General features: G+C 41.4%; 1 protein-coding gene across 1 annotated transcript in view; it reads left to right on the forward strand.

Annotated features, from left to right (window-relative positions):
* Positions 1-224: 224 nt before the first annotated feature.
* The window catches only part of stard15 (StAR-related lipid transfer (START) domain containing 15), a 154,572-nt gene continuing 141,319 nt past the window's right edge, over positions 225-13,477 (forward strand). Inside the window, exons 1-2 of the mRNA XM_059989870.1 lie at positions 225-264; positions 679-841. Coding sequence (XP_059845853.1) covers positions 680-841 — 162 coding nt within the window. The 5' untranslated portion in view covers positions 225-264; position 679. The remainder of the gene's footprint in view (positions 265-678; positions 842-13,477) is intronic.

Below are 13,477 nucleotides of genomic sequence, written 5' to 3' on the forward strand. Positions count from 1 at the left end.
CCCTGTGAATTCAGCGGCAGAAACGGACGAGTGAGCGAGAGAAAAAAAAAACTCTAGTGAGAGCCATTCACTCCCTGAGACAGTGGGAAGCTCTTCGACATTGGCTCAGCTTCGCACGGTCTGAAAGCGTCGCGTTAATATTCGGGGCGAGTTTGGACAAACCTAATAGGTTTGTATGTGTGTGCGAACCCTCCGCCCCTTCTGTGTTTCGAGTTGCAGGGTAGGCTGCCCTCGGCTGGGACTGTTTGATGCAGAGTCGAGGAGGTTAGAAGCTTCCGTTCGCATCCTACGGGACTTTAACTGTTCGGTTCGGTTTCAACCGGCGCCTGGTCAGTTTCCGCCTCCCCGCTTCTAGTGGGAGATTTTGCATCTCTGTATCCAGGACCTCATCCTCCCCGGCCCGCCAAACCGAAAGCCAATGCCGCTTCACAGGCGCTGCCGGCGTAGGATCGGGCGAGAGAGGGAACGCTAAAACTAAAAAGTGGGCAAGGTGATAGACGGTGGTGAAAGATTTGAAATCAGAGATCCGGTTACCTAGCAGGGTTGGTGTGCCGGAAGGTGGGGATTAGGTGCATGTGTGTGTGTGTGTGTGTGTGTGTGTGTGTGTGTATGTGTGTGTGCGTGCATTTCACTGCAAGCACTCTTAACTGAAGGTTGCTCCCCGGTTTCTCGTTGCAGGATGTCCCGGGGAGAGATCGTCCAGGTCCCCGACGATGCGCATTTCACTTCGTTCAGGGAGCAGTGCGAGCGTCACGAAGGCTGGACGGTTCAGTACAGTAAGGGAGGCATCACTGTGTGGAACCGACAGCCCGAGGAAAATAAAACCGTGCAGAAGCTAAAGGTATGGAACCAGAAGCGATGCTTCACTGTCTTTCCGATGAAATGTTTACACAGCCAGATACAATACTTGTAAGGAAAGTTAGAGTTTGCTGGACATTGTACCCCACGTGCTAAGCTGACAGGCCTCTCGGTGAGAGTAGTACAGGAACGGCACCTTCGGACTGCTTTCTGTACCCAATAGGATGTAAAATTAAACTAATTGTCTTCTACCTGCGCATTATCCATATCTCTGCCTTCCCTGCATAATCTTGGTCCTCTCTAAAAGCCTCTTCAACGCCCCTATCGTTTCTGCCACCTCCAACAGTGTAAAAACAATACTTAACCCTTTAAACTTTTAACCTCTCAACTGTACATGGATGCCCTCTAGTATTTGACATTTTTTCCCTGGAGAAATGATTCTTCTGTTTTTAGTAACTTCTGTTAGGATAGTCAGAGATCAAATCTCTGCATTTATACCAGGGAAGAAGCTTGATGGATTTCACAGTGCCACTGTGAGCTACCAACAGAGATAAGATAGGCTGGGTTTGCTTTCCTTTGTGCTGGAAGAATAAAAGATATAGGAGACACAGAAAGGGTAGATATTGAGAAATGTTTCCTTTTAGTATAGAGAATAACTATTGGGTGGCGAGTTGGAGGTGTAAGGTCTACCAAAGGAGGTGTAAGGCACTTCTTCCCTCTGCTAGCTTGCAGGTCACCCATGGGCAAAGTGTACCACCTGCTTCGCTCCCCCGCCAGATCCCACCAGGGTCACCTGAAGCCACATAGCGGTGGGTGGTCATATAGGCAGTTGATGCATATGGCCAGTCCTGGTTATGTGGCCACTGACACCAGACAGACAATCTCTGAAGAGTATTGATAATGGCTGGGGTCACCCGTTTTCTATAGACACTGCCCAAAAGAAGGCAATGGCAAACTACTTCAGTAGAAAAATTTGGCAGGAACAATCATGGTCATGGGATCACAATCACCCATGTCATACGACACGGCCCATAATGATGATGATAGAGTATGAAACGGGGCATCAGGGGTTTAGAAGGCATTTGTGGAAGATTTTGTTTTACTCTGAGAGTAGTCGAAGTCAGGTACACACTGCATAACAGGTCCTGCTGAAGGGTCTCGGTCGGAAGCATCGACTGTACTTTTTTCCATAGATGCTGCCTGGCTTGCTGAGTTCCTCCAGCGTTTTGTGTGTGTGTTGCCTGACAGGTGGAGCAGACAACATTTAGGAAGAACTCTTGAATCACTGTGAAATTACAGGTCAATTGCTTGAAACTGGAATTTGTCTAGATCAGTATCCAATAGTTGGCACGTCACAGAGAAAAGGAATCTCAGGGTTGTCTATGGTGACATGTATGTACTTTGATAATAGATCAACTTTGACTTGACAGTGGACTGAAGAGCTTGTTTTTGTGCCATATGACTCTTTGTAATGAATTGCTTCACTGATGTCTTCCCCCAATCTCAATGTAACCTTTAATATTTCTTTTCCAGGCATTTTTTTATTTTTTTTACATTGTACTGCTGCCAAAAAAGCAACAAATTTGGTAATACTAAACATTATGATCCTGATAATAATTTTAAAAATCACAATAAATATATAAAACAGCTTCAGTATGTAGATTGGTTGTATGTCCATAAAGTGATGCTAGGCACAGGGGTGTTTGTATATAAAATGACTCTGATGAAAAATGATAAAGTGGTGTTGGTGTGGGGTGTGGAGGGCTGGGGGTTAATGGGTTCAAGTGTTGATCAGCACTGCTTGGGGAAAAATAATTATTTTTGAGTCTGATGGTCCTAGTGTGGATGCTACAGAGCCTCCTCCCTGATGGGAGTGGGATAAACAGTCCATGAGCAGGATGGGTGGAATCCTTCATGATGTTTTTGGCCTTTTCCCTGCACCTTTCTGTATAATGTCCTGGATGCCTTCTATTTCTTACGTTATTTTAATGGTCTGTTCTAGATATGGTTGGATTTTGTGCTTGCGTGTAATAACTCCATTGGAATGATTATTGAAGCACTGCAGTTAGTCACATGTAGTTCTCGTTGTAGTTATGAGGTTGTGGTACATCTGCATGATAGCTTGGTCGCAGTGCACAGTGAGCCTCATTATGTGAGGGATGCATGCAGAAGATCACACTTGCACTGATAAGTTATTCCATGCAGATCAATTGGCCATCCTCTCTCCAACAAAAAAGAAGGATTTACTTAAAAAAAAGAAAAGGTCTTTGTGATTATTAAAAAGATTGAGATGGCAAACAAATAAAGTGGTTTGACTTCTGAGGGCGACAAAAACAGGATGTAATATATTTAAGGAGGTCACTTCCAAGTGCACACCACTGGAGTTACGAGGTTGGGAAATGTCAGCATCGTGGCATCCCTGTACCACAGTGTGAACCCTGTTTCATAAGGTTGTTAAAGTATTAAGAAAGATGTAAAAGTAATGAGCTCTTCAGAGTTGTGTGGGGAGTTGGAGAGCTTTGGGCTCCAAGGTTTTCAGAGTACCTGAATTGGTTACAAACAACAGAGAACCTGCAGATGCTGGAAATCCAAACAACACACACAGAATGCTGGATGAACTCACTAGGCTGGGCAGCACCTACGGAAAAGAGTGCAGTCAACATTTTGGGCCGAGACCCTTCATCAAGACTGGGGAAAAAAGATGAGGAGCCAGAGTAAGAAAATGGGGGAGAGGACGAAGAACCACAAGGTGATAGGTGAAACTTGGGAGGGTTGTGAGGGGTGACGTAAAGAACTGAGAAGTTGTTTGGTGAAAGAGATACAGGGCTGGAGCAGGGTGTATCTGATAGGAAAGAACAGAAGGCCATGGAAGAAAGAGAAGGGGGAAGAGCAGCAGTGAGAAATGATAGTCAGATAAGGAGATAAGGTAAGAGAGTGAAAAGGGAATGGTGAAGTGGTGGTGGGGGGGGGGGGCATTAGTAGAAGTTCGAGAAATTGATGTTCATGCTGTCAGGTTGGAGGCTACCCAGACAGAATATAAAGTGTTGTTACTCCAACCTGTATCCGGTGCTCTCGGTGTGGCCTCCTATAAATCAGTGAGACCCAACACAGATTGGGCGATTGCTTCATCGAGCTTCTACGCTCCATCCGCCAGAAAAAGCAGGATCTCTCAGTGGCCACTCATTTTAATTCTACTCCCCTTTCCCATTCCGACATGTCAGACCATGGCCTCCTCTACTGTTGCAATAAGGCCACAGTCAGGTTGGGTATATTCCACGTGGGTAGCCTCCAATCAGATGGCATGAACATCGATTTCTTGAACTTCTGGTAATGCTCCCTCCCCCCTTCGTCATTCCTCATTCCCATTTCCCTCTCTCACCTTATCTTCTTATCTGCCTGTCACCTCCCTCAGGTGCTCCTCCCCCTTTTCTTTCTTTTATAGCCTTCTATCCGCTCATTTCAGATTCCCTCTTCTCCAGCCCTGCATCTCTTTCAACAATCAAATTCCTAGCTCTTTACTTCACCCACCTACCCCCCCACCGCCCCCCCCCGGTTTCACCTATCAGCTTGTTGTTTCTTTCCCCCCCCCCCCCCACTTTCCTACTCTGGCATCTCATCTTTTTTCCCACTCCTGATGAAGGATTTCAGCCTGAGATATCGACTGTACTCCTTTCCGTAGACGCTGCCTGGCCTGCTGAGTTCCTCCAGCATTCTCTGTGTTGTCTGGATTGGTTAATTGTTGTGTAATGAGAGTCGTTAATTGTTTAGAGTTCCTTGTGTTTTTTTTCTCGAGCAGGTCGCTCTTTGTATTGTGGTCTCCTGGTGCTTTCTGCTTAAATTTGTTAAGTTTATTTTGATAGGCTCAAGGATTCTATGTTACTTATATTATTTGAGTAGCCGGATTAGAGCTAAGTATGGGGCCCTAGTTTTGAGAATGAGGGGCCAAGCCACTAATGTTCTGTTGGAGTTCTTATGAATAAACTAGGGTCACTGCTTCTACGTTGGAGTCTGTGTTTCCTCCATACCTGAGTTGACACTGCCAGCGCACATTGAGACAAATTACACATTTGCACTGATAGCTTATTCTATACCAAACACAATTGGCCATTCTCTTTCCAACAAAAGTGGGCAAATTGATAAAGATCTTTGTTTATTAAAGGAATTGACAAGGGAACCTTAAGGAAGAATGTTGCATGCATGAGAGAGCATGTTTTATGAGGAAAGGTTTAGCGATCTAGGGCTTGTCCCTTTGGAATGAAGGAGGAAAGGAGGTGACTTGGTGAAGGTGTACAAGGTGATAAGGGACATAGATAAAGTGGACAGAAAATAGAGGGTTATATGGGAGGGAAGGGATAGATTGATCTTAAGAGCAGTTTAGAAGTTTGCATAACATTGTGGGCCAGTAGGCCTTTACAGTTTGATGTTCTAAGGTGGCTTGACATATGAAAGTGATCAAGACAATATATAAAATATTTAAGGTGGTCACATCAAAGGGCACAACTGGAGTGGAAGCAAGTCTTTATTGATTCTGGTGAACTACATTCTAATAAAAATAATGAGAAAAATAGCAATACAAAGATACTAATAAATCTAGTAGGGAATTCAAGGGGAACTTTACCCAAATAGCTGGTAAAAAATGGCCTTCACCACTACAAAGAGTAGTTGTGCTGTCCAGTCTGAAGACAAAGCCAGAACTAATATACAAGGGAATAAAGATGAGATGGATTTATTGATGAAGTTTGCTGGCATAGGGCAACTCTGCAGAAGTACAAGTTAAGCAGAAGCTGATATCTAGGGAGTAGGTTCTATTTAGCATAAAGGGTTGTTGAGTTACAGAAAAAATTATGCTTTCAATTATGTATGATGACGTGAGTTACTGAAAGATGTACTGTTCCTCTTCCATCAACCTTCATTTATTATTGCAGAAAGTTTTAAAAAGAACTTGAAATAGGTTTTAAGCTGCATTTTGCGTCAATGTGGTAATGAAGAAGTTGTGAGAGAGAGAGAGAGAATATGTGAGAAGATTGAAACAAACTGAATCTTGTGGTACAAAGTGCTGAAATAACTCAATCAAGAGTTAAATTCTTAGATAGATACTTAGAATATGTAGTGTTCAACCAAACCACATGGTCAGATGGACAAACTGATGTCTCATCTCAATCCCCTGTCATAATTCTTAACACGAGTTAAACTAAATTTAACATTCAACAGACAGCAAGATGCAAATTTTGTCATCTGCCTTAGAATGGTATTTACCTTATCTCGGCCTTGCAGTAGCGATTTCCATTGTCTGGGTTAAGATGTTTGTTTGGGATTTTTAATTGAATTTATCAGATGCTAGCTATTTGCTATGGATTTTAGATTTGGAAGATTAAGTCAAACTTTCTGGAGGGAGCTGCTCAAAATTTTTAATTTTTTTCTTCTTGATTATGCAGGAAATCTAGTTCCTCTGGTCATTAATCAGAAATACTTCAAACACTGGATGGATGCAGAGAAAAAATATTGTGTTACTAACTATTATCGATGTTATTACAATCAATGTCAACTAATACTGCTTCAGAGAAATTAGTTCTCATCTCTTATCCTGATTTATTAAGTCCCTAAATTGGATTCTCCACAATTTATGGTAGTTCAGTCACTACCTCCTTGTAATTGTAGAGATGGAATATTAGACTTGCAGGTGGTCATAATTTTTTCAACACAAGCAATGTCTTTTTCGTCTAGTGTAGGCTTTGTTACCAGAAACTCTTGAGGAGATGAGGCTTATTTCTATGGGTGTTTTAATCTTGGATACTTGAATGGATAATGGAAGGACGTCCAGTGGTAACTTTCAGAAGGGAGTTGAACATAGAAGTAATTGTAGTGCAACAACACTAAGGATGGATTATGTATCATCTAATGAGTCTTTGAAATAGGTACAAGAGGCCCGATGACCTCTTTCTATGCTGTAGGATTCTATTAGTTTAATCAATCATGATTCATGGAATAATTACAGCACATTTGGAAGCCAGTCATCCCCATTGAAATCATATTGTCCCAGCACTGATTCTAGAGGAACATTGCTACTTAGTCATAGAACACTACAGCACAGAAACATACCCTTTGGCCCATCTAGTCCATTCTGAACTGTTGTTCTGCCAAATCCTATAGATGGACACCCAGACCATAGCCTTTCATGCCCCTTCCATCCATGCACTATCCAAATTTCTCTTAAATGTTGAAATCAAACCTACATCCATCACTTCTGCTGGTTCCACTCTCTCACCACCCTGAGTGAAGAAGTTCCTCTGGAACTTAGTGTACTCCAGCTGAATAAATATCTATTTCCTTGAACATTTTGCTTTCTGGCCTTCTGATAACTTCTCGCCATTTGTTCCCCAGACTCCAAGTTATAGATTGTCTTTTGTATGGCATGTGCATTTAGAAAGGTATTATGGACTCTGAGACACCCGAGAGTAAACCCAGACAATATATCTAAAGAAGGGTGATGTTCTTCATCTGCAAACTATCAAGTAAAATTTCATTATCTTCCCAGTTTACTTTTATGATGTAATCACAAACATATGCATAGAGAAGTACAGAGCAGCAACAGGCCCTTTGTCCCATCTAGTCCATGCCAAACCACTTAAACTCTACTTGACCAGATAAGCGAAGAGCAAACATCATAAACACCATTAAAATCAAAGCAACTATTGACTTAGAAAAACAGGAATAACTATTTGTGAACACTTTTCCCAAGGTCTTTTGAAACATGTCTCAGATACGTAACATAACATCTGCAGCTTTTTCAGCTAATATACTGTATAATATGTGCAAGAAAATATTTTGGCTTTGTCACATTGACGTTTTACTGCATTCTTAACAGTTTTGTAGTTCTGGTTTTCAAAATTATAATGCCAAGCATTAACTGGATTGACATGTCCCACACAGTTGATGAAGAATTATAGAATTAAACTGCACAGAGTAAGTCCCCTTATCAGGGGTTCCCAACCTGGGGTCCATGGCACTCTGACATTAGTGCTCCTTAATTCAATATTTAATCAGCTTTCTTATGAAAGTTATTATCGAATCTACTCCCAACACTCTTGACAGCACATTCCAGAACAAAACAACTTGCTACGTAAATGCTTTTTCCTCATGGCTAATCTAGTTCATTTGCCAATTATTTTAAATGACTATTTTCTGGTTACAGAGCAGTAAGTAGTTGCCTGGTTTATTTACTTTTATTTAAGAGCCTACATGATTCTTGAACATTATGTTATGAACATTGGCACACATTTATGTAGTACTTGGCATTGGAATCAAAATGTTGTCCTATGAGACTGTCAATTCAGATAGTTTGCTTATCTTGACCAGCTTCTGAGAATTACGTGCTAGATACGAGACAGAAGATTAAAGAGGCCAAAAAGTAATTGAAGTCAATGAATCACATCATACAGAAATCAAAGCCAAATTAACATTTATAATCAAAGTACATCTATGTTACTATACACAGTGGATTCCGGGTTAACTGGGCCATCAGTTAATCAGGGTGCTGCTTATTTGGGACTCTATGCCGCTTATTTGGGACACTATTCCACATATTTGGGACACAATGCTGTTTAATTGGGACAGGAGATTGTTGCTGAAAAGTTTCTAACTAGTGTTGGTTGGATACACTGTGTGGCCATTAAACTCTGCACCATACTTAGAGTGAACAGTTTTTAAATAGTGGCAGTTGCATGTGCTTGTGTTCAGAACTGGCCAGGAGTGAAAATGAAATGGTCCTACTACTTCAACTATGAAGAATTTCAAGGTATTGACGGTCATCTTGAATGTTAGAGTGAAACAGAAGATTTGGAGGTTGCAATCGTCGTAAGTATTGTATGAAGGTAGTCCATTATCTACACTATGTGTCAGACTCATTTGTTCATTTATGGTCATTTAATTCCTCTATCAATAGCTGTTAGGAACTATTACACAGATTTATAGTACTGTAGAGGTATTGGTCCAACTTGAGCTGTGTTTCATTTAAATACTGTACATAAATAGTTACACAGTTGATTGATAATTTGTCTCTTTTATATCTCTTTAACTAATTCCATTAAACTTCGGCTGTTTGGGGCAGCCGCTTAACTGGGGTACAATATACTGTTCAGGATGTGTCCCAAAGAGCCGGATGCCACTGTACTACCTTGAGATTTGTAGGATATGGAAGTTTTGGAGATAACTCACCAGGATGCTGCCTGGAAAAAAGAGCCTGTCTTATGGGGATAGGCTGAGCCAGCTAGGGATATTCTCTTTGGAGCGAAGGAGGATGAGAGGTGACTTGATAGAGATATACAGGATGATGACAGGCATAGTTAGACTTGATAGATAGAGTCTTCTTCCCTGAGTGGAAGTGGCTAATACAAGGGGGCATAATTTGAAAGTGATTGGAGAGAAGTATAAAGGATGTCAGAATTAATTTTTTTTACACAGTGAGTGGTGGGTGTGTGGAATGCCTTGCCAAGGGTGGTGTTAGAGGCAGATACATTTAGGTACCTTTTAGAACCTGTTAGGCACACAGATGATGGAAAGGTGGAGGTCTATATGGATTGATTTTAGAGTAGGTTTAAAAGTTGGAACATATGGGCTGTAGTGTTCTGTGTTTTTATCTTCTCTGTTTATTTACAGACAAATAAAGAAATGCAATAGAATTTACAAAAATACTCAAAAATACTATGTATAAACAAAGATTGACAAACAACCGATGTGCAAAAGAAGACAAAGTATGCAAAAAAAAACAGAGAACATGAGTTGTAGAGTCCTTGAAAGGGATCCTGTAGATTGTAGGATCAGTGCAGAATTGAATGAGTGAAGTTATCCATCAAGGTCATGTGCATGGAAGATTACGTATAGAGTTTTAGTATCCAAATCAATAATGATGTGGCTTGGTGCAGTTCACCGACAGGAAACTTTATGCCCTTAAGTTTGCAGACTGCGAAGGAAGGAAATAAACACTGTGGAACTCTGAGGAGCCTGTAGTCAGGCTTTTTGAATTCTGAGTCAGCAATCTGCAAAGTGGGGGGTGAATCTCGCCAATATCAGATCACACAGGAGTTTGTCCGTGGATGTGAAGATCATAAGTGTGGAAAGCAATTATTATTTGATTAACAGCTAAAACTATTAAGTTCAAATAAGAGAGAAACCTCTTGGCAGCCTTTGAGAGATGCTCATGAGCTCAGTGTGAGGCTCGTGTTCAAGTCAAGTTCTGGTTTATTGTCATGGGCATAATACCTAGAATATCAAGGCCATGAAAACTTGCTTTTTGCAGCAGAAGCAAAGAACATTACAAACACGACAATGTATAAATTACATAAATTAACATAAATTATGCATGACTTGCACGCCAAGATAAACAAAAATAGAATGACATGAGTGCAAGCTGACGGTAGTATAGTCCAAAGTGGAATTAGTGCTTTTCAGGTTGGTTCAAGAACCTGATGACACTAGGGAAGAAACTGTTCTTGAACCGTGAGATGTGGATCTTCAGGCCCCTGTACCTGAGGCCACCTGAGACAAGGGCAGGGCCCAAGTGGTGGGTGAGGGAGAATCCTTAACCATGGGTGCCACTTTTCTGAGAAATTGTCTCTTGTAGATGTCCTTAACGGTGGGCAGTGTCATACACATGATGGAACTAACTGAGCCCACCACTCTGTAGTCTGCATTCTTGTTCATAGGAATTTCCATACCAGTCTGTGATGCATCCAGTCAGAGTGCTTTCCACTGTACATCTGTAGAAGTTTATCAGCGTCTATGATGACATGCCAAATTTCCTCAAGCTTCTAAGAAAGTAGAGAATATTGAGTCTGTAAGGATGATCCTTGGCCTGTGTCATTATTTTTCCATTCAATTCCTCTTCAAACCTCAGCTTCAGCCTCATATTATCAATGAAACAGGTAGGCATCCTTTCTTCAGGAATATGTATCTACCATTGATATTTTGGAACCTGGTTCTGTGATTGGTAGTTTTCAGGGACAAAAAACCAAAGGAACCTTTGTAATTGAAGATGCAAATAGTGTTTTGGGCTCCTGGAACTCACAATTATCTGTTTTAAAATGCACAAAACCGCTGATGCTGGAAACCCAAATTAAGAACAAAAAATGCTGAAGATTTTCAGTTGGTAAGGCAGAATCTTTCCACAGATGCTCTGTGGCCTATGGAGTATCTACAGTCTTACATTTTTCTTCTTTTTATCTGTTGTGAAGCATGCTTTGTGGCAATCTTGAGAGGGGGATGTTTTAATTCTGACATTCCCCTCTCACCCAGAGCAAGGAATGGTTTCCTCTGGTCCTCATCTTTAATCCTAAACCACACAACTTCCCCATTCAAAGAATCACCCTTGAACATTTCCTACAAAGTTGGTCACTGCAAGATACACGTTCACCTCCTTTCCCCTTGTACTTTTTCAGCCTCACTTCCCCTTCTACTGGCACTTCCCATTCTCACAGCTTTTTCACATACAGCTGCTGGCTGTTCAACTCTGCCTCTTTAACTCTTCCCTTCCCAAACAGTCCAGGAACCCCAGATGTCCCCGTTGAAAAAGCAATTAACTTACATATCGAATTTTGCATTATTCCATTTAGCACAAGATAGTCTCCTCTGCAGTGGGAAAAATAAAATCAGATTATATCATATACACTGGAGAACACCTCTTTTCAATCCAGACACACAAGAGATTCTGCAGATGCTGGAAATCATGAGCAATACTCATGCACTCCATGGCCACTTTATTAGATACAGCTATCCACCTGCTCATTACTGCAAATAGCTAATCAGCCAATCTTGTGGCAGCAACTCAATACATAAAACAATGCAGGTGTGATGAAGAGGCTCAGTTGTTGTTCAGATCAAACATCAGAATGAGGAAAAAATGTGATCTAAGTAATTTTGACTGTGGAGTAGTTGGTGGTGAGTTACGGGGTGGTTTGACTATCTCAGAAACTGTTGGTCTCCTGAGATTTTCATGCACAATGATCTCCAGAGTTTACAGTAAATGATACAAAGAAGAAAAACATCCAGCTTTATATAGTTTTTATTTATTTGTTGACAGACAGTATGGAATAGGCCCTTCAAACTGCACTGCCCAGCAATCCTCAGATATAATCCGAGCCCAATCATAGGCAATTTACAATGACAAATTAATCTACCAACCAGTACATTTTTGGACTGTGGGCGGAAACCAGAGCCTCCAGAGGAATCTCACACAGTCACGGGGATAATGTACAAACTCCTTACAGGCAACTGCAGGGAATGGACTTGTGTCTTTGGTACTGTAAAGCATTGTGCTAAATACTAGGCCAGCATGCTGTGGACAAAATGCCTCATTACCCAGAAAGGTCAGAGGAGAATGGCCAGACTGATTCAAGCTAATAGGAAGGTGACAACAACTCAAATAACCATTCATGATAACATTAATGTGCAGAAGAGCATCTTTGAACACGCAGCATGTCAAAGCTTGAAGTTGCTGGGCTATAGATCAGAAGACACAAACCTACAATCAGTGGTCACCGGTACCTAATAATGTAGCTACTGAATGTAAAATGAACTGCACTGCACTTTCTCTTCAGCTGCTACACTTTATTCTGCATTTTTAGCACTTTACCTCGATCCACCTTAATGATCTGTATAATGATCTGATCTCTGTGCAAGACTAGATTTTCATTGAAGCTTGGTACACGTGGCAAGAATAAACCAGTTACCACAATCATTATGTGCTGTCACATATGACGAGGACAATCATGATTTGTCAACATGATTATTCTTGGCAATTTTGTTTGCAGAAGTGGTTAACCATTGCCTTCTTTTGGGCAATTAGTCTTTACAGGATGGATGACCCTAGCCATTATCACTACTCTTCAGATGTTATCTGCCTGTTGTCACTGGTTGCACAACCAGGACTGGTGATATGCACCATCTGCTCATATGACCATCCACCACCTGTTCCTATGGTTTCATGTGACCCTGACTGGGGCCCAAGCAGGTGCTACATCTTGCCCATGATGACCTGCAGGCTAGCAGAGAGGAGGAACACCTTTTACCTCCTTTGGTAGAGACTATCGTGACTTCGCCACCTGAATAAAGCAGTAGCAGTTGTAATTCCAATTGAGTGATCTCAGCTCAAAACATCAACAGTTCATTTCCCTCCATTGATGCTGCCTGACGTGCTGAGTTCCTCCTGCACATTGTGCAAGTTGCTCTTTTCAGTCTGCAATGTTTGACCACGAGCCATCGTTTTAATTCTCCATTACACTCACTCGAATATCTGTCTTCACACACTGTTTAACAAACTCAACATAGGCACAAACATCTTATCAATGTGGTCAAGCACACTACCGTCCTCAGGGTGTAACATTGAATTCAAAAATTTCCGATGATATGTTTCGTAGAACATAGAACAGTACAGCACAGGAACAGACCCTTTGGCCCATAAAGTTACACTGAATCGATTAATTAATAATCAAATAGCTAACTAAACTAATCCCCTCTACCTGCATGATATTTGTTTCATTTTCCAAATTTCCTTTTCCTGAATATTAATATTTCATTTTCCTCACAGTCATGTGCCTGTCTAAATGTCTCTTGAAAGTCTAGTGTACCTGGCTCTACCACCACCACCCTAGGCAGCACATTCCAGGGACTCGCCACTCTCTATGCT

The sequence above is a fragment of the Hypanus sabinus genome, chromosome 15 (genome assembly GCF_030144855.1).
Source record: "Hypanus sabinus isolate sHypSab1 chromosome 15, sHypSab1.hap1, whole genome shotgun sequence".
Taxonomy (NCBI): domain Eukaryota; kingdom Metazoa; phylum Chordata; class Chondrichthyes; order Myliobatiformes; family Dasyatidae; genus Hypanus; species Hypanus sabinus.